Source organism: Ursus maritimus, unplaced genomic scaffold, assembly GCF_017311325.1.
Source record: "Ursus maritimus isolate PB19 unplaced genomic scaffold, ASM1731132v1 scaffold_19, whole genome shotgun sequence".
NCBI lineage: Eukaryota > Metazoa > Chordata > Mammalia > Carnivora > Ursidae > Ursus > Ursus maritimus.
Window position 1 is genome coordinate 53,505,980 of NW_024424341.1, and position 21,258 is coordinate 53,527,237.

General features: G+C 37.9%; 1 protein-coding gene across 2 annotated transcripts in view; it reads right to left on the minus strand.

Moving 5' to 3' along the window:
- Nucleotides 1–4,104: 4,104 nt before the first annotated feature.
- Nucleotides 4,105–21,258, minus strand: part of ZNF112 (zinc finger protein 112) — a 43,543-nt gene continuing 26,389 nt past the window's right edge. For both annotated transcript variants that reach the window (XM_040634121.1, XM_008684439.2), the window contains exons 4-5: nt 20,503–20,598; nt 4,105–7,518 (exon numbers count right to left, since the gene is read on the minus strand). In XM_040634121.1, the coding sequence (XP_040490055.1) occupies nt 5,021–7,518; nt 20,503–20,598 (2,594 nt within the window). In that variant the 3' untranslated portion in view covers nt 4,105–5,020. The remainder of the gene's footprint in view (nt 7,519–20,502; nt 20,599–21,258) is intronic.

Consider the following 21,258-nt stretch of genomic DNA (forward strand, 5'->3'; position numbering starts at 1 on the left):
AAATGTTCCAAATGCACTTGAAAGTAAAGTGTATTCAACCACTGTTGGATGAAGTCTTCTCTAAATGGCAAAGAAGTCAAGCTGGGTGGTAGTGTTGGTCAAGTCTCCTACATCCTTAATGATTTTCTGTCATCTTGTTTTGTCAGTTACTAAGAGAACTATTTAGTTTTCCAAATATACTTCTGGTTGTCTATCAGTTTTTGCATCATGAATCTTGAAACTCTGTTGTTAGGTGCATACACATTTAGAATTGTACGTTACCTGCTGTAAACTTGGTAATAATCCTTGTATGAATTCTTTGTTGATATGAATATAGATAGTCCAGCTTTCTTCTGATTAGTTTTAGCATGGCATACCTTTTTTCATCCTTAGTCTTTTAGCCTACTTACCTCTTTATATTTAAAAAGTGTTTCTTACAGAAAACATATGGCATATGTTAGGTTTTGCTTTTTTATCCAATCTGACAATCTCTGTTTTAAGTGGTATATTTAGAACATTTACATTTAATGTAATTATTGATATCACAGGATTTGAACCTACCATCATGCTAATGTTTACTATTTCTACCATGTCTTATTTATTTAATTTTCCTGCTTTTGGATTGAGGTTTGTTTTTTTTTTAATAATTCCATTTTGTCTCTACTATTGCCTTATTAGCCATATACCAGTTTAAATTTTTTTAATGGTCGCTCTGGGGCTTATAATATGCACCTGTAATTTTTCACAGTCTACCTTCTAATATTATGCCGATTCATGTAGTGTAGAACAGCATACTTCCAATTTCTCTCTGCTGTTTTATGGTATTGTTAAATTTTACTTCTTATATATGCTATAAACTCACAGAACTTTGCTCACATTTTTGCTTTAATGAGTATTTTCAAGTGATTAAAAATAAGAAAAACTATTTTATATTTGCCTCAATTTTAAGCATTTTCCAAGTTCGTTCATTCTCTTTCTTTCCATTTCTTTCCATTACTTCCTCCTTCCTTCTTTCTTCCTTCCTCTCTCCCGCCTTTTTCTTTCCTTCTTTCTTGTTTTCTCTTTTCCTTCCTTCTTTCCTTCCTTCCTTCTCCCTCCCTCCCTCTTCTTTCCTTTCTTTCTCCTTCTTTCTTTTCCTTTTCTCTTTTCTTTTTTTTTTCTTTCTTCCGTCTCTTGGTCCAGATTTACTTCTGGTATATACTTTCTGTCTATAAAAATTCCTTTAATATTTTTTATAGTGCTGATCTGCTGGTAGTGAAATCTATTAGCTTTTATTAATCTGAAAATCTTTATTTTGCATTTTTTTTGAAAAACATTTTCATTGGGCTAGGAATTTTTGATTAACAGTATTTTGTTTCAGAATGTTAAAGATATCACTCCGTTGACTTCTGGCTTGAATGGTTTTTGATAAGAAGTCTGCTTTCTTACTCATCTCTGTTCCTTGTATGTAATGTGTCCTTTTTCTCTGCTGTCAATATTTCCTTTGCCTTGTTCATTTTCAGCTATTTGGCAATAATAGATCAAGTTTTTGTTTGTTTTTAAATCCTGCTTGGGTACTCTTGAGGTTCTTGAATCTGGTAGAGGTCTTTTATTATTTTCAGAAAATTCTCAGCTATTACCTCTGCAAATATTTTTCTTCTCATTCTTTCTCTCCTCTCTTCCTAGATTCCCAATTATATATATTAGACCATACGAAAGTTTTCCCACAGTTCTTTGATAGTCTGTGTTCTTCATTTTTTGCTTTAGTTTGGATGATTTCAATTGACCTATATTCAAGTTCTGATGCTTTTCCCAGCTTTGTTGAGCCTACTCACGAGTACTTCAAAGCATCCTTTGTGACAAATTTTCTTTTCCAGCGTTTCCTATTTGAATCTTTGTTAATTTCCACTGAAATCCCCCACCTATTCATGTATATTATCTCCCCTTCTCACAAAAGCACTCAACACATCAATCAGTTATGTAAAATTCTCTAATATTTCCAAAATATGCTCATCTTAATGTGTGGTTTATTAATTAGTCTGCTGTTGCTTGGCAGAGGATTGTTTGTTCTTTTCATCTTGTAATTTTTTGATTGCATGCCAAACAACATGTATGAAACAGTGGGGACTGAAAGTAAATACTTTTTTTTTTTTTTTTTTTTTTTGCTTGCAACTGGGTACTGCTATTCTGCATGGATGTTAGGGTGAACCAATCTGGTCAGGAATGAAGTTGGAATTAAATTCTGTTGTTGCAATAGTTTATCTTCAGTACACCACTTCAAATTTTTATAATGTTACCTGGTGCTTAGCATAGGGGCTGGAGTGCTGGAGGATTTTTCTCAATATTCCTTCTTCACCCTCAGCTTTTGCCCATCCCTGTGTACCTGTGCCACAGGATTCTCTGTCCATGTTCTTGCCATTTTCCTGATGTAGCCTGCTATTGCTTAATACTAGGAGCAAGCTAGCCTATTTACGGGAAAGAGGGATATTCTTTATTGTCTTGGATCAGTCTCAGTTTTGAGTGGGGACTGGAGAGGACAGAGATCTTATACATTTGGGGGAGTAGGACTACATAACCCTAAAAATGAGACAGAGTCCTCTTCCCTCATCTGTGAGCAAAAAAGGTGATACTGCCATCTTGTGACCAATCTAAAGACAAGAGTTCACACAAAAGAACAGATGTGAGAGAATTCAAGAAAAGCAATACAAAACCTCCTTGGCTGACCCAGACCCAAGTCTTACCTACCTGTATCTTTTCATTTATATGAACTGGAGAAATATGTTTGGTTCAAGCAACTCTAAGTTACATTTGTTATCACTTACAACTAAAAGCACCCTAAATGATAAAACCACCAGGAGCTCTCATGATCTTCCCTTGTAGGTGATGACAGTAAAGAAATGCACTAAAAGCCCTGATTTCTGATGATACTGTGCAACTTGAAATAGCACCTTGGAAGCCAGGTTAAGTGGGTACTTTGGTCACCTTGATCATCCAAGGAGGGAAATAGAAAAATGATAATGCACCAATTTATAACACTACCGAATTGTACTAGGGCATTCTAGGCTGCATGGTTTTTGAGACCTAAAGAAATTTCACAGAAAGATAAAGGTGCTGACACCTAATTTATCTTTATCCTCAAAAACCCAGGGAATTTTGAAAATTAACTTCAGGAATTTTATTCTTTAGTTTTGGCCATAATGCTATCTAGTGAAATAGAGCAATCACATTATGAGTTCCTAACTATAGAGGATGATATCCCAGTACTTTACTACTTCAATAAAATTGGTAAATGTTAGTTGAAAAAAACTTTAAATGAAGTACAAAAAAGAAAAGACTAAGCCAAGATCCTGCTTCTCAGAGAAAACTGTTGTATATATGATGATGAATAATCTTTCATACATCATCTATGAAGCATGTATTTGAACATATATGTATACAGACTTAAATTAACTGGATATTATGAGGGTACAATCCACATTTTCACTACACAATAGGCACGATTCTTGTCATTTTAGATTGTTTCCTTACTTTCTGTAACTCCATTTTATAGGAACTTGGACAAATTTATTCAAACCCCTATTTATTTCCAGTTTAAAAAATTACCCTCATTGTACAAATTATTTCTATTAAAACTGCTTTATCATAAATTATTAATCTGTTTCCAGGTGGGTATGCACATTTTACATATATATGTATGTATGTATTATTCTATGTTTCCAGGGGGCTATGCATATTTTATATATATAATTTCCATACATATGTATACAGTAAAATATGCATACCCACCTAGAAATACTATACATACTATATATAGTACGTGTACACTATATATATACTCTAACAAACTTGTGTATTTTTTAATCCCACCAACAGAATGCATTGTTTTTGGAAGATAGAGACTAGCAAGTAAAAGACACTTCTATCTTAATAACCAATACATTTGACAAGATGTTTAGAAAAACTCAAGATTTTTCCTTTCTTTGTGTGAGTGGGAGGACAGGGATGGAGAACCTGATAAAATTAAAGCCCTACAAAAGCATCAAAGATTCTGCCTAAGGAGGTTTGAATTGGACAAAGGCTATAACTCTTAGAAATCAGTCAGATCAAAAGAACTTTGACATTAATATGGAGACTAATGAACCAAAGTATTGTGATTTCGACATTTATTAAGAAAGTATTTTTCATTAGTAACCATTTCTGACACTTTGCAAATATTACAGTAAAACTGCCTTAACACACAAGGCAGGAGTAAAAAGTCAATTGTGTAAAATGTAGTGTAACCAAAAACATTGTTTATCAGTTTGTATTGTCATTTAAAGTGCACATACGTGTATACACACACACACACACACACACACACACACAGCGCTAAACTTAAACTGATGGTATACTGTATAGAAAGAGACCAAATGGTAAGAATTCAGCTCATCCTATTTAAGACAGGACAAAGGATGGGAACCAATCCCCACAGAGTTACAGCCAAATTCATGTAATTTCAGATTGCAATATTGCTTGATATCCTACATTTCAAGGAATATTTTCCCATTTGAAGTGCTTATATTAAGGTTACTTGCAGGATTCCTCCTCCAAATACATTTTTAAATGGGTTTTTCTTGGGGGGGGGAATGAGCTTCATAAAAATTTTAAGCATGATACTTTTATACATTTTTAGTCATTAGGCAAAACATACTGAACACCTACACTGAGTTATGCAATGTCATGGTTCTGTAAACTCAGCAATGAATAAAGCCCCTTCCCTCACTAAGCTTACATTAGAGTGGACATGGATTTAGGCACACTCATCATTGTACCTTTGTTACTCTTACCTTTTATAAGCGCTAGTACAATGATAGTTAAAAGTTACGTGCAATGCCTGTTATGACAGAATCCCTTATGGAAACTCTCTTGTTAGATGTCTCTGCTGTGTGGTCTGACTATTGGGCATGTTGAGGCTGGGCAGAAACATTAAATTTTCATTAAAGAAATTTTTTCTACTATAATAACTCTAGTGAATGGAAAATTTCAGTTCCTATTTGAGGACTTCAAAACAAATAGAAATATTTTATAGAACTTCATTTCTGTATGGATTCTCTGATGAAGGATAATCCTTACCGTACTCTTCACTTTTATAGAATTTATCACTACTGTGGACTCTCTGATGAATAAGTAGACCTGAGCTCCAACGGAAACCCTTACCACACGCATCACATTTGTATGGTTTCTCTCCTGTGTGGACTCTCTGATGAGCTTGAAGGTTTGATCTCTGACTGAAGCCCTTTCCACACACCTCACATTTGTATGGTTTTTCCCCAGTGTGGACTCTGTGATGAGCTTGAAGACTTGAAAACCCACTGAAACCCTTACCACACTGCTCACATTTATAGGGCCTCCCTTCGGTGTGAACCCTCTGATGTGCTTGAAGGCGTGAACTCTCACTGAAGCCCTTTGTGCATACCTCACATTTGTACGGTTTCCCTCCTGTGTGGACCCTCCGATGTGCTTCAAGGCGTGAACTCTGACTAAAGCCCTTCCCACACATCTCACATTTGTATGGTTTCACTCTAGTGTGGACTCTCTGATGACCTTGAAGATATGCTCTCTGACTGAAGCCCTTCCCACATACCTCACATATATATGGTCTCTCTCCAGTGTGGACACTCTGATGGCTTTGAAGGTATGATCGCTGACTGAAGCTCTTACCACACTCGTCACATTGGTATGGCTTCTCTCCTGTGTGGACTCTCTGATGGGCCAGAAGAGTTGAAGCCTTACTGAAGCCCTTACCACATTCTCCACATTTATAGGGTTTCTCTCCTGTGTGAACTCGCTGATGAATTTGAAGATTAAAGCTCCAACTAAAGCCCTTCCCACACTCTTCACATTTGAATGGTTTTTCGCCAGTGTGGACTCTCTGATGGCCTTGAAGGTGTGAACTTCGACTGAAGCCCTTCCCACACTCCTCACACTTGTATGGTTTCTCTCCAGTGTGAACTCTCTGATGGCCTTGAAGGTATGAATTGCGACTAAAGCCCTTCCCACACTCTTCACATTTGTATGGTTTTTCTCCAGTGTGGACTCTCTGATGGGCTTGAAGGTATGAACTCCGACTAAATCCCTTGTCACACTCCTCACATTTATAAGGTTTCTCTCCTGTGTGGACTCTCTGATGAACATTAAGAACTGATCTATGACTGAAGCCTTTACCACATGCATTGCATTTGTATGGCTTCTCTCCAGCGTGGACTCTCTGACGATCTTTAAGTTTTGAACTCCAATTGAAGCCATTCCCACAGTCCTTGTAAGCTTTCTCTCCAATGTGAATTTTCTGATGACCTTGAAGATATGAATTTTGGCTGAAGCTCTTACCACATGCATAATGTTTATACGGTTGTTCCCTAGTGTGGACTATCTGAAGGTCCTGAAAATGTGAGACCAGACTGAAGTCATTACCACATTCCTTGGAATTATAAGGAATCTCTTCCATGCGAACTCTATGCTGAATGTTAAGATTTGAGCTACAAATAAAACCCTTCTCATATTCCACATCTGTGTATAGTTTCTCTTCAGTGTGGATCTTCTGGTGGACTTGAAGACAAGAACTCTGATTAAAGACATTCCCATTCTCCTCATATTCATGGGGTTTCTCCACAGTACAGACCCTAAAAATACTATTAAGGTCTAAGCTATGACTGAAGTCTTTCTCATAAATATTGCATCTATAGGATGCCGCCCCTGTGTGATTAAGTTCACAAGTGTTGAGAGAGGAGCACTGATCGAAGTTCTCACCATATCCACATTTACATGGCTTCTCCTCTGTATGTTCTCTCTGATGGGATTGCAGATGTGAACTCTCAAAAGCACAATCATCTCCTCTATGAACACTCTGATGAGTATGAAGAGCTGAACTATAACTACAGCCCTTTCTACATGGACTGTAGGAATAGGTCTTCCCTTCTAAGTGTAACTGCTGATAAACTTCTGAGCTGGAATCATCACTGAAGGCTCTTCTGTACTCATTACAGGGGTAGGGCTTTTGCCCTGTTTGAATTAAGTCTTGATTAAGCAATGAAACCTTCATGTTCCCTCCACAGTCATGGCAGCTGTAGTTTTTTTCTTTTCTGTGTACTCTCACATTATCATTGTGATGTGATATCCAACTGGTGCTGTCACACTTAAAGAAATTATTCTTCATCAAAATTTGCTGACATCTACATTGATAATTATGTGACTCGGTCAGATACATTTTCCTCCAAGAATGCTGGGATCTCCAAGATGGAAATTCTTGACTTTTTAGGCAATTGGAAACATCCTCTATATGAGTCAATATACAGTTCTCATCTTCAGAAATATGAATTGGTACTCCTGCCCAAAGATGGCAGGGGAAATCACCTTGTTTGTGCAACTGAGAAATATTCCCTTGAAAATTTTTCATGGAATCTTGACACCTGGTTAACCCTCCTGCACCTTGTTGCCAGGTCTTCTGGGAAGAAAGCTCTTTGGGAGAAATGTAGCCTAATCCCACTTCTTGATTCCTATCCATATTGTGTTGACTCTTGGTTCCTATAATGATAAAGAAAATTTAGACATGTGCACAAGTGAATGTTTTTATTCAGAGATTTCAAGATTTGGCACTTAGGTCATGACATGAAACTTCGATGAACTACGGGAAAATTCATGTTACTACTTCTAAGAGTACTTAGAAAATGGCTCTTCTTTGGTTATATCATATTCTGGGTTCCACATAATTCAGGCTATCTGTATGTCTCAAAATCAGGGCTTTGCAACACAACCTGGAAACATCAAACATGGTAGCCCTATTCAAAAGGCCTAGTAAAACCATGTAAGTTTTATCATGGGTTGCCTGGAGATCCCAAGGACAAAATAGAAGGGGGTATTCTGAAATTAGAAAGAATAGGATTCAAGTGGACAAATGCTTTTTATTCTGAAAATAACTTTTGCTTTTTTCTCTGGCATGTGGGTATGGCAATGTTTTAGTTTGTGTTAGGAGAAAGCGTTAAATGCTGTGCAGAGGAAAGTAAGCACAGATCTCTATGCCTGAGGCATCATATGGCCTCTCTCTAATAAGCTATTTATCTTCATGAGAATAATAAACTCTTCTAAGTCACTGTATGCCATAAGTTTCAACTGATCTAAAAAAAAAAAAAAGGTATTTCACAATTAGTAAAGGCCATTGTTTGGTCAGAATGTGAAACACTGTGACAGAATGCAACTCCAAAGACAGAAAAAAAAAATGGAGGTGGAGGGAGGGAGCACAGCAAAGTTCCCCGGCACCTTTAGGTGTCCTTTGAGGCAAATCATCAAAAACCAAAACTCAATGAACACTGACTTTGGCTTGTGTCCTTTTACTGGAAAAATACTTTGATGTTTAGGAAATCTGAAGTACCAGAAGAGTTGAGGACAGGCATATTTGGGTGGAAATGGTCTGTCACTTAGTTATTAACACTCAGCTTACAAGCAGACAGCATATAATGAATAGATCCCAGGGTGAGTCATTCTCACTCTCAGAACTAAAAGGGCACGTATATGGGTTGTTCATGGGAAAGAAACTGGTGATGGCAGTTTTGCCACAAAGTTGAAAAGCTGTATAAGAGGCAGGGCTACACTTAGGGGATCACCTGCTGATGGGAAAAGCAAAAGTCACAGGAATCTCTTGTGGATTGAGTCTTTTTAATTTTTAAAATAACTTAAAATACTGTATTTTTTCTTGTATAAAATCTTATGGGTAACCCCCTATTATCCCCAACTTAAAAAAAAAAGAAAAAGAAAAAAAGAAAATGCCACTGATGACTGGGTGGCACTAGGCTCCAGGGCACTGCAGTGACTGCAGGGTAACACTTGATGGCACATCCATACGTGTTCCTCTCGGTACTTTAAAAGAAAATGCTAGTGGGGTGCCTGAGTGGCTCAGTTGGTTAAGTGTCCAACTCTTTTTTTTTCTTAATATTTTATTTATTTGACAGAGAAAGACAGCCAGCGAGAGAGGGAACACAGGCAGGGAGAGTGGGAGAGGAAGAAGCAGGCTCATAGCGGAGGAGCCTGATGTGGGGCTCGATCCCAGAACGCCGGGATCACGCCCTGAGCCAAAGGCAGACACCTAACGACTGCGCCACCCAGGCGCCCCAAGTGTCCAACTCTTGATTTCACCTCAGGTCATGATCTCAGGGTTGTGAGATCGAGCCCCGAGTCAGCTCCAGGCTGGGCGCTGGAGTCTGCTTAAGAGTCTCTCTCTCTCTGTCTCTCTCCCCCCCCTTGTCAATCCCCTCCCTCGCCAAAAACAAACAAAGAACAACAACAAACCACTTAGTGATGTCTCTGGATTCTCAAAAGCCAAGCTTCCAATTATTACATTAATATTTTATCACCTAAAGATGAAGTGAAGGGCCATACTACAGGAGGTAGATAAAGTAAATAGCTTATGCATGAGAAGTTTGGCCTCCAGCTAGAGTTCATCATAATGCTTACAGTTTTGTTTGGTATCCTCAGAAACACTCAGTATACGTCCATAGAGATACAGTTTAATATGTTCTATCTTTTGGGACTGACATGGTGGCTTGAGGACATGATGGCGGCTTGCTGGTTAAAACCCAGTTTCAATAGAATTTGTACATCATTTATGACATGACCCCTCTCAAATATTTAAGAGATTAAAGTTCCCTTTTGACCAGTGGCTTTACAATGCTAAAGCAATACAGGAAGGGGAAAAAAAGTAATTTCACTTAGTTTCAGGCTCTATGGAAAAATCACACATTTAACAAGAGCAACCTGAACTTCCTTTAGCCAGTGGTGCGTACCTAAACACCTCGACACTTCCTTTCCTTCTCTCAACATTTAAGTTCTATCTTAGTACCAAAAGCAGGGTGCTGATGAGAAATTGTGTTAAGTCAAATTCATAAATGAACTTATCTGATGGAGAAAATATGCACTGCAAAAGAGCACTAAAAGACCTCATTTCAAGTAGGAAAGCTGAGAATTTATCTCATCTTCTTAGTTATTCTGCTTTAGAGCTGGAGAAAGTCAATCATGCCAGCATCCTCTATGAACGAATTCAACAACAAAAATGTTATAGGTGTTGTAAATACCAAACAAGTCCTTTAAATTTATTTATTTATTTATTTATTTATTTATTTATTAAAGATTTTATTTATTTATTCGACAGAGATAGAGACAGCCAGAGAGAGAGGGAACACAAGCAGGGGGAGTGGGAGTGGAAGAAGCAGGCTCATAGCGGAAGAGCCTGATGTGGGGCTCGATCCCATAACGCCAGGATCACGCCCTGAGCCGAAGGCAGATGCTTAACCGCTGTGCCACCCAGGCGCCCCAAGTCCTTTAAATTTAATAGTTAGCTAGTTAGTAATAGTTAATAATAATGAATTAAGAGGGAAAAAAATCTCAATTTATATTTTCTTTTTCTCTCCTCTTTTGATAGAAGTTAGTCGAGAATATCAATTCAGGTGACCCAGGCTGAGATGACCCTGCATTCTTACTGACATTTTTTTTTTTTGGTGTAGTAGTCAACGATTCATTAATTGCATATAACACCCAGAGCTCATCACATCACGTGTCCTCCTCCATGCCCGTCACCCAGTTACCCCATCCCTCACCCACCTCCCTTTCCACAACCCTCAGCTTGTTTCCCGGAGTCTTACTGACCTTTTAGATGGTAAGAGAAAAGAAGGCACTTGCGGGCAGTAGAGGATACAGACAAATACACAGCTGGCTCCTCTCCTCACCACAACTGAGACTTAGCTCTGTGAGAGTATATTTAAACTTTGGAGGATTTCTTGTGTCTCCACTGCTTTTCCTCACAATTGAAAGAGTTCTATCTTTCTGTTTTGGAAGGTTATCAGTCATCCATTCAATTTCCTTAACAGATGGTCGATTTCTTCTTGTTTAAATTTTGGCAAATTAGGCTTTTCACGGAATTGGTCCATTTCATCTTGGTTATCAAATCTGTGGGCTTAGAGTTAGTCCACAGTATTCCTTTATTATCCTTTTAATGCCCATAGGACCTGGGTGATGTCCCCTCTTCCATGTTTTGTATTAGTAATTTGTATCCTCTCTTTTCTTAGTTGGCCTGGCTAGATGCTTTACTGATTTTAATTTTTCAAAGAACCAGACCTTGTTTTCATTTTTTTTCTCTATTGCTTCCCTGTTTTCAATATGATTTCTGCTCTAATTTTTATTATTTCTTTTCTTCTGCTGACTTTGGATTTAATTTGCTCTTCTTTTTCTATTTTCTAAGGTAGGAGCTTAGATGGTTGATTTTAGATCTTTCTTCTCTTCTAATATATATACCTTTAGTGCTTTAAATTTCCCTCCTAGCACCGCTTTCTCTGCATCCCACAAATTTTGGTAAGTTGTGTTTTAATTTTCATTTAGTTCAAAATATCTTTAAATTTCTCTTGAGATTCTACTTTAATTGATGTGTTATTTAGACATGTGTTGTTGAATCTCCATATATTTTAAGATTTTCCAGTTATTTAGTTTATTGATTTCTAGTATAATTCAATGGTGGTCTGAGAGAGACATTGTATGATTTCTATTCTTTTAAATTTGGTAAGGTGTGTCTTACGGCTCAGACTGCGGTCTCTCTTGGTGAAAGTCCCATGTGAGCTTGAGAAGAATTCTAACTTTCTAATCATCCATGTTAAAAATGGCTCTGCCACCCCTACTCCATGCCAGGAGGCTATAATTTTAGAATCACAGTTTCAATTCAGTCTGCAGGGGGAAACATATAATGTATGAATACAAGAACAGGTTATGTAGAGTGGGAGCAGAGGGGCAAAATGCAGAAAACAAACACACCCCTTTATATTAGAGCATAAAACTGGCCGGCCTATCACAACCTGAGATCTGATATCAGAACCACTATTAACGATCAAAAAAGTTATAAGGAAAAACAGACTAAACATACGTGTAATTTAAAAAACAGATTTGTATATTTTATTAGCACCATGCCATTTTCTCCACATCTTCCTTATGTCTGAAGTTAGGTAAGGCAAATGTGGTAAGTTTTCTATTACAAAGTAAATTTTGGCCGGGAATTGTAATTCCAGATAAGCATCTGTTTGGTGTCACTAAATATTTATGAAAGGTTGTGTTAAAACTGGATCGGTAGGAGAAGGAAAGAGGAATGAAGGGAGGGTAAACAGAAGGGGGAATGAACCACGACAGACTGTGGACTCTGGGAAACAAACTGAGGGCTTCAGGGGGGAGGGGGTGGGGGAATGGGATAGACTGGTGATGGGTAGTAAGGAGGGCACGTATTGCATGGAGCACTGGCTGTTATACGCAAACAATGAATCATGGAACATTACATCAAAAACTAATGATGGGGGCGCCTGGGTGGCACAGCAGTTGAGCGTCTGCCTTCGGCTCAGGGCGTGATCCCGGCGTTATGGGATCGAGCCCCACCCACATCAGGCTCCTCTGCTATGAGCCTGCTTCTTCCTCTCCCACTCCCCCTGCTTGTGTTCCCTCTCTCGCTAGCTGTCTCTATCTCTGTCAAATAAATAAATAAAATCTTTAAAAAAAAAAAAAAACTAATGATGTACTGTATGGTGACTAACATAATAAAAAATTATTTTAAAAAAACCACAAAACTTGAAGTTTAGGGGCGTCTGGGTGGCTCTGTCAGTTAAGCATCTGACTTTGGCTCAGACCATGATCTCAGGGTGCTGGGATTGATCCCCGCATTGGGCTCAGCACTCAGTGGGGAGTCTGCTTCTCCCTCTCCCCTCGGCCCCTCACCCTGCTTGTGTGCTCTCCTCTTTCCCAAATAAATGAAATCTTTAAAAAAAAACCTTGAGGTTTAGTTAAGGTTAACACGTGAAGTTAAACTACAGTTGCCGCAATTATTAACGCAGTGATGTGTGATACCCTAGTACGCCGTAAGGGAATGAAAATCATTGAAGCAAACGCTGAGAACAGCTGAGACCCACTGACAGGAATGGGAAGTGTCTTTGTTCAGTGCCAGATAATAATAAACTGAAGCGGAATTAAAGATGAGGAATTCTTAGGGACTGTCTCAAGAAAAGCACCAACTTCTCAGCTGTTCTTTTTCACTGTGGGAGTGACAATCAGGTTGGGATAGAGAAGGAGATTAGAGTGCAAGAAAATATCTATAAGAGATTATTTAAAGATAATGCTGAAGAAATCTGGCCCATCAGTAGACGCATGGCATTTTATTTTTATTTTTAAATTTTATTTATTTATTTATTTGAGAGAGAGAGAGAGAGTAGGGGGAGGGCAGAGGGAAAAGTAGACTCCCCACTGAGCAGGGAGCCCGACGAGGGGCTCAATCCCAGGACCCCGGGATCATGACCTGAGCCAAAGGCAGATGCTTCACCAACTCAGCCACCCAGGCGCCCCTCATGGCATTTAAAAAAAAAAAAAGGGAAGAAATCAGAGAGGGAGACAAACCATGAGAGACTCTGGACTCTAGGAAACAAACTGAGGGTTGCAGAACGGGGGAGGGGATGGGGTAACTGGGTGATGGGCATTAAGGAGGGCACGTGATCTGAAGAGCACCGGGTGTTATACAAAACTAATCAATCGTTGAACACTGCATCAAAAACTAATGACGTACTATATGTTGGCTAACTGAACTTAATTTTTTAAAAAAAGGAAGGATAGGCTGGCGATGGGTAGTAAGGAGGGCACGTATTGCATGGTGCACCTGGTGTTATACGCAAGTAATCAATCATGGAACTTTACATCAAAACTAGGGACATACTGTATGGTGACTAACATAATAAAAAATATTATTAAAAATTTTTTTAAATAAATAAATAAATAAAAATTAAAAATTAAAAAAAAAATGAATTAGTGCTATGAAGCCAGAGAAGCTTCAATACTGAAAGAGCTTAATATGTATTCTGAAAATACTGTGGTCTTAACTGATGGGGAAGTTTGTTTCTGGGTTTCCTCAAGGTGCTCAAATGCTGTTTCTGGCCCCAGGGTCCCTTAGGACACCAGAAGAGTCATTAGAACCAAAAGAGTTGTGCCCCTTTGGTGTGTGTGTGTGTGTGTGTGTGTGTGTGTGTGTATAAAACACACACATGTACACTCATGCCCAAGCTGCTCCTGGTAATGCGTACGTGGAAGTTTCTCTCCAGTTGTCGACAGATATAAAAATCTCACAACACTCCTCCTGGTGTATCTGACATCCTTGACGTGTGCTATGGAGTTTGTCATTCCATCCCCAGACTTTCTAGGAGGCTGGACAGTAGCTAGGAATATAAACTGGGAAGGACTGAGGTACGTTTAGTGCCTTTGAGAAATAAGAAAAGTTGGGCCACAAGAATTTGCTATCAAGAACATGAAAATGTATCCCTGGTGAGAGGGAGCACTGCTTCCCTGTGGATTTGGTGTGGCCCCTTGCCAGGTATTGTGCTCATTGATGCACAGAGTTGCTGCCTTCCAGTCTCTTCCCACAGAGAAAATAAAAATTGCCAAATATTTTTCTGAAAAGTTTAGTGGATTCAGATCTAGCTGTAGCCAGCAAATTATGAAAAGGAGAGAGAAGAGCAAGATAATTTTCAGGGAGCACCTTATCACTTGAAAGATGAAGGGGCGCCTGGTTGGCTCAGTCAAGCGTCTGCCTTCAGCTCAGGTCATGATTCCAGGGTCCTGGGATCGAGCCCCACGTCAGGCTCCCTGCTCAGCGGGGAGTCTGCCTCTCCCTCTGCCCCCACCCCTGATGGTGCTCTCTCTCTCTCACTCTTTCAAATAAATAAAATGTAAAAAAAAAAAAAAAAAAAGATGGAGATTACTAAAAGTAAGGATCTCATGGTTAGTGAAGTGAATGGTTTGGATATTATTAGAGATGACACTGCAAATCAAAGAAAGAAAAGAAAAGGAAAGGAAGAAAGAAAAGCCCAGAAGCCCTTGGTTTGTGGAACCATGATGCCTGCCTGGCCCTACAGACCAGAAACTTCTTTCCATCCCTGTTGGGAGTTTCAGATTTCATTAGCACTGCTAAGGTACAGGGCTGGTTAAAGGTCATCTTTCAGAGCCCCTGGGGACTGGCGCCTCACGGCAGCAAGGGCTGCAGGTGGCTCTAACAGGCCGCTGACTCTCTACCTCTGACAGAATTAACCAGGCAATTCCATGAAACAGATTTTGTTTACTTATGTGGGTTGATAAGTTGACTTTATGTAGACATGGATCACAAATCACTGGTTTTACTCTAAGTATTTATGCTTATCAACTTTCCATATAGAAGACACAATCTGGTGACCAGCAGGGAAGGCTGTACTTTTTAAAATAGATTATGAGATACTGTTGGATATAATTAGAACGTATGACCTCGAAGAGCATGAGAACACTGATGGTGAGACACCATTTGTGAGGCTTAAAATCAATTTAGTAGATTACGCATGCAATTAAAAAAAAAAACCCAGAAAATATCAGAGGTGCACTGCATGTCCAGATATCACTGCGTGAAATGCTTATTTCAGATGTGCAGATATGCGAGTATACATACGTCTGTACTGGGTCACATTACAGACTGGGGGCCGTGACTGAGAAAGTATGAAAAACCACTTGTCTAAGTATTTGAGGAAGGTATTAACTTCAAAATGAAACAACAGCAAGGCTCAGATGCAAAGTTCAAATGTGGAAACGTGGAAAAATATCAACGGGTAGGTTTGTACCTCTTAGTTTCATGCCTACATGGGCTAAAGTTTCAAAATACAAGGAACAAATTACCACCTGAAACAGATTCTTTCTCTCCCTCAGGATATGTGAACCCTGAGACTACCACTTCTTCTTTTTCTCAGTTTACAGTGGTCACCCGTGGAAAGTTATACATTAGATCCTCAAGAGAATGAAGATTTGAAAACCGTCTGATATCTACTTTAACAGTTGTTTATTTAATGGTTAACCTGGAGGGAGTAAAGATGAGGAAATACATACTCATCTTTGAATGCATTTTGAATACATACTCATTTTATAAGTATAGTTTTTCTCATCTTGAATATTCGTTGCCTGACACAGAAAAAGGGAATCTAGGGAATCTGTGTGGATGCCAACTTTGGACAAGATGGATGGTTTGTAAGTTAGAAAATCTTGCAAGGAAATGAATAGTTTAGAAACTGTTATTTATTGACATCTTTCTCTTTCCTACTGTAAATGGAGAGATTTCTGGGGCGCCTGGGTGGCACAGCGGTTAAAGCGTCTGCCTTCGGCTCAGGGCGTGATCCCGGCGTTCCGGGTTCGAGCCCCACGTCAGGCTCCTCCTCTATGAGCCTGCTTCTTCCTCTCCCACTCCCCCTGCTTGTGTTCCCTCTCTCGCTGGCTGTCTCTATCTCTGTCGAATAAATAAATAAAAAATCTTTAAAAAAAAAAAAAAAAAAAAATGGAGAGATTTCTTCTATGAGGGACCTGCCAAGAGAGTGGTTGTAAGAATACTAATTTTAAAAATGTTTCTTTACCCAAATCAATTAAATCAGTCGCTACAGGCTGCAAGAAAGCCAATGGAGGATAATTATGTCTCTTTGGGTTATAATTCCAAAGTTAAAGCTTAGTAAGGGATGGGTTTTCTCTTTGAATCTCTGAATCACTAGGTAATTTATTCCACAGAAATAAAATCACTAGTATCCAAAGACATTTAGATTGGGGTTTTTATTGCTGTACTTTCATATTAGTAAAAAAAGAAGGGGATAAACTAATGCCCATCAATTAAAAAATGGCAAAATGATGCATGTTATAGCCACATATTGTATTATATAGCCATGACTTTAAAAAAAGTTATAATCTCTGAGTAGGTGGGATTTCTCCAAGGTATCATTGAAGAGAAAAATCAGTGTATTAATATTAGTTAATTAAATTAAATTAAACATTAATATATTAAAAATACAAAGAACATGTTGTATCTAAAGAATGTATCATATCTAAAGAATATATTGTATCATGTGTGACCTTGAATCTTAACTGAGATGGCAGCAAAACATTATAGAAGTGAAAGAGTTTCCTTTGAAAATTTTACTGACTCTTGCCTACCCAGGAGCACCCTTAGCTACACAGTTGTCAGAGTCTTATGGACTCCAGAAATATTACTAACATGTTTGGATTCACATAAATGTCTAACTTGAAAATTCTACTTCGAAAAGAAAATTACAGGCCACAGGGTGTTATATGCAACTGATGAATCATTGAACATTACACCAAAAATGAATGATGGACTATACGTTGGCTAAATAAAAAAAGAGAAAATATACAGGCCAATATCCCTGATGAACATAGATGCAAATATCCTTAACAAAATATTATCAAACTGAATTCAACAATACATTAAAAGGATCATACACCATGATCAAGCAGGATTTATTCCAGGAATGCAAGGATGGTTTGACATTCTCAAAAATCAGTATGATACACCACATTAACAAAATAAAGGACAAAAATCATATGATCATCTTAATGGATGCAGAACAAGAATCTAACAAAATTCAACATCCATTCATTATAAAAATTCTCAGTGAGTATAAAGGGAATGTACCTCAACATAATAAAAGCCATTTATATAAAAAGCCCATAGATAAAATCAGATGGTGAAACAAAACTCAGGAACAAGACAAGGATGTCCACTCTCACCCATTTCATACAGATTTAGAGAAATTAGGCAAGAAAAAGAAAGAAAAGGCATCCAAATTGGAAAAGAAGAAGTAAGGCTGTCACTACTTGCAGATGACATATTATGTATAGAAGCCTAAAGACCACACACACCCACACCCACACACACACACTGTTAGAATAAATGAATTCAGTAAAGTTGCAGAATAAAATACCAATACACAAAAATCTGGGCATTTCTTCAATCTAACAACAAAGAGAAATTAAGAACACAATCCCATTTACAATTGCATCAAAAAGAATAAAATATCTAGGAATAAACTTAACCAAGGAAGTGAAAGACCTATATGTTGGAAAAATTAAAAGACACAAAATTAATGAAAACAAGAATTAATGAAAGAAATTGAAGAAGACACAAATAAATGGAAATATATTCATGCTCATGGATTGGAAGAATTAATATTGTTAAAATGTCCATACTACCCAAAGCGATCTATAAATTCAATGCAATCCCTATCAAAATTCCAATTTTCCACAGAAATAGAACAAACAACCCTCAAATTTGTATGGCAAAAGACCCCAAATAGCTAAAGCAATCTTGAGAAAGAACAAAGCTAGATGTATCATACTCCCTTATCTCAAGCAATATTACAACACAACAGTAATTAAAATAGTGATGAGCACTGGGTGTTATACACAACTGATAAATTATTGAACATTACATCTGAAACTAATGATGTACTATACGTTGGCTAATTGAATTTAAATAAATAAATAATAGTACGGTATTGGCATAAAAACAGACACATAGATCAATGGAACAGAATAGAGCCCAGAAATAAATCCATGCTTATATGGCCAATTAATTTACAACAAAGGAGCAAGAATATACAGTGAGGAAAAGAAGTCTCCTCAACAAGTGGTGCTGGGAAAACTGGACAGCCACATGCAAAAGAATAAAACTGGAGCCCTTTCTTATACCACAAACAAAAATTAACTCAAAATGGATTAAAGACTTGACCATAGATTAAAACCATAAAACTCCCAGAAGGAAACACAGGGAGTAAGCTCCTTGACATCGGTCTTGGTGATTATTTTTTTTACCTGACACCAAAAGGAAAAGCAACAAAAGCAAAAATAAAAAGTGGGACTGCATCAAACTAAAAAGCTTCTGCACAGCAAAGTAAACCATCAACAAAATAAAAAGGCCACCTACTGAATGGAAGAAAATAATTGTAAATCATATAGCTGATAAGGGGCTAATATACAAAATATATGAATAACGCCTACAACTCAATAGCAAAACCCCCCACACAATCCAAATAGAAAATGGGCAGACGAACTGAATAGACATTTTTCAAAAAAGACATCCAGATGGCCAACAGACACGAGAAGATATGCAACATCACTCATAATCAGGGAAGTGCAAATCAAAACCATAATGAGATATCCCCTCACACCTGTCACAACGGCCAGTATCAAAAAGACAAAAGAGAAAAAGTGTTGGCCAGGATGCAGAGTAAAGGGAACCCTCGTGCACTGTTGGTGGGAAGGGAAATTTGTGCCACCACTACAGAAAACAGTAAGGAGGTTCCTCAAAAAATTAAAAAGAGAACTACCATATGATCTAGTAATTCCACTTCTGGGTACTTATCTGAAGAAAATGAAAACATTAATTCAAAAAGATATACACACCCTCATGTTCATTGCAGCATTATTTACAATAGCCAAGATAGGGAAACAACCTAAGTATCCATCAATAGATGAATGGATAAAGAAACTGTAGTATATATATATATATACACACACATATATATACACACATACACTGGTATATATGTACTATGTGTATATATAGTATATATAGGTTTTATATATAAAACTATATATATATTTATATATATAAAACTATATATAGTGTGTGTATGCATATATATATACGTATCTAGTATATACAGTACATACATACGTGTGTATATATATACGTGTGTGTGTGTGTGTGTGTATATATATATATATATATATATAGTGTAATATTATTTGCCACGAGAACGAAATCTTGCCAGTTGCAACAACAAGGATGGACCTCAAGGGCATTATGTTACGTGAAACAAGTCAGACAGAGAAAGACAAACACCGCATGATCTCTCTTATATGTAGATTAAAATACAACAAGATACCAAGCTTACAGATACAGAGAACAGACTGGTGGTTTCGAGAGGAAGGGGTTGGGGTGGGAGAAATGGGTGAACTGATGGTTTTGGTGTTGTTGGCCTTTTTTTTTTTAAGTTTAAAGAAATTGAATAAGAATTTTAAGAAAACTGTAGCTAGGTCAAGAGACCCTTCAGGTGTTAGAGGATAAGAGGATGAAAAGAGAGGACAGAATGGGAAGATGAAGAGCCGGGCATTTGAATAAGGAAGTTAATGTAAGAATGTCTCAGTTGAAATTGCTGCATGGGAAGGACCAATTACGTATGATGTTGGCACTCAGCACTTTTGATACTGACTTTAGTTGACTGGCTATTCTTAATCATTTGAGAACAATGGCTGCCTATCTATGCTCAAGGACCCCTACACAATTAGAATTAGGACAGGCCTTCATCAGAAAACAAACAATATTCTAGAGTATCCTTCCATTGTGCTGATTTACTCTGTGACTACCAGCTGTCCCACGGATGACTGAAGACAGTCTATTAAGCAATTCGTTCATTCAAGGCAAAGAGAAAAGCGAGTCAAGGAACCTGAAGCAGAAGCATAACTCTGACGGGTCTGATGGGCAGCCATGGGCAGTACAGAACTGAATGAACGGGCAGAAACAAACAATTACAGATAAATATGGACAGCCAGAGGAGGCTAAGGGGTTAGACACCTTAGGGCCTGGAATGTTCTGACTCACGTCTTAGGAGAGGCTCTCTAGCTGCCGTGTTACTGCAGGACGGTTCTTACCTAAATACCCTTCTCTCTGGGTTTCTGCCTCCATCATCAAAAGCTTTTCTTCTCTCTCCAGTTGGAATATAAGCTCTGGTTTGAAGGGCTGATTCCCTGCAGAAAGGCAAAGAGGGCAGAAGTTTTAAGTTTTGATGAAGTCCAACTGATCTTTTTTTTTTCTTTTCTGAATCATGCTTTTGGTATCTAAGAACTGTTTGCCTAACCCAAGGTCATGAAGATTTTCTCCTGTGCTTCCTTCTAGAAGTTTCCTACTTTTACATTTTCCATTAGGTCTATTATCCATTTTGAGTCAATTACTTAGTGAGATGCGAGGCATGGGTATAGATGCATACAGAAGTCTAAATGTTCCAGCACCCTCTATAAAAGGGTGAAAAGACTATACTTTCTCCAGTAAATTGCCGTGGCACCTGTAATACATCTAAAATAGTTTCAGGATGGCTTCTTCCATCTCACTACAATAAACAAACCTACTGAAAATTGTTCAGGATTGCAGTTTGTTTTCCCACCCCCCCCCACCGTACCTAACACTTAAGGGGATATAGTTACGTGCTGTGTTCCTTAGCTATTTCTGTAAGTTCGTTCTTTCTTTTCTCTCTTCAGTGAGGTTATGGTATTAGTTTCAAATATAATCATTTCATTTGTTTCATTTTTCTTTTAGTTTTAGATTGCCATACTTCTGCATTCTTCTTTTTTTTTCTTTCAAGATTTTGTTTAAATTCTACTTAGTGAACATATAGTGTAGTAGTAGTTTCG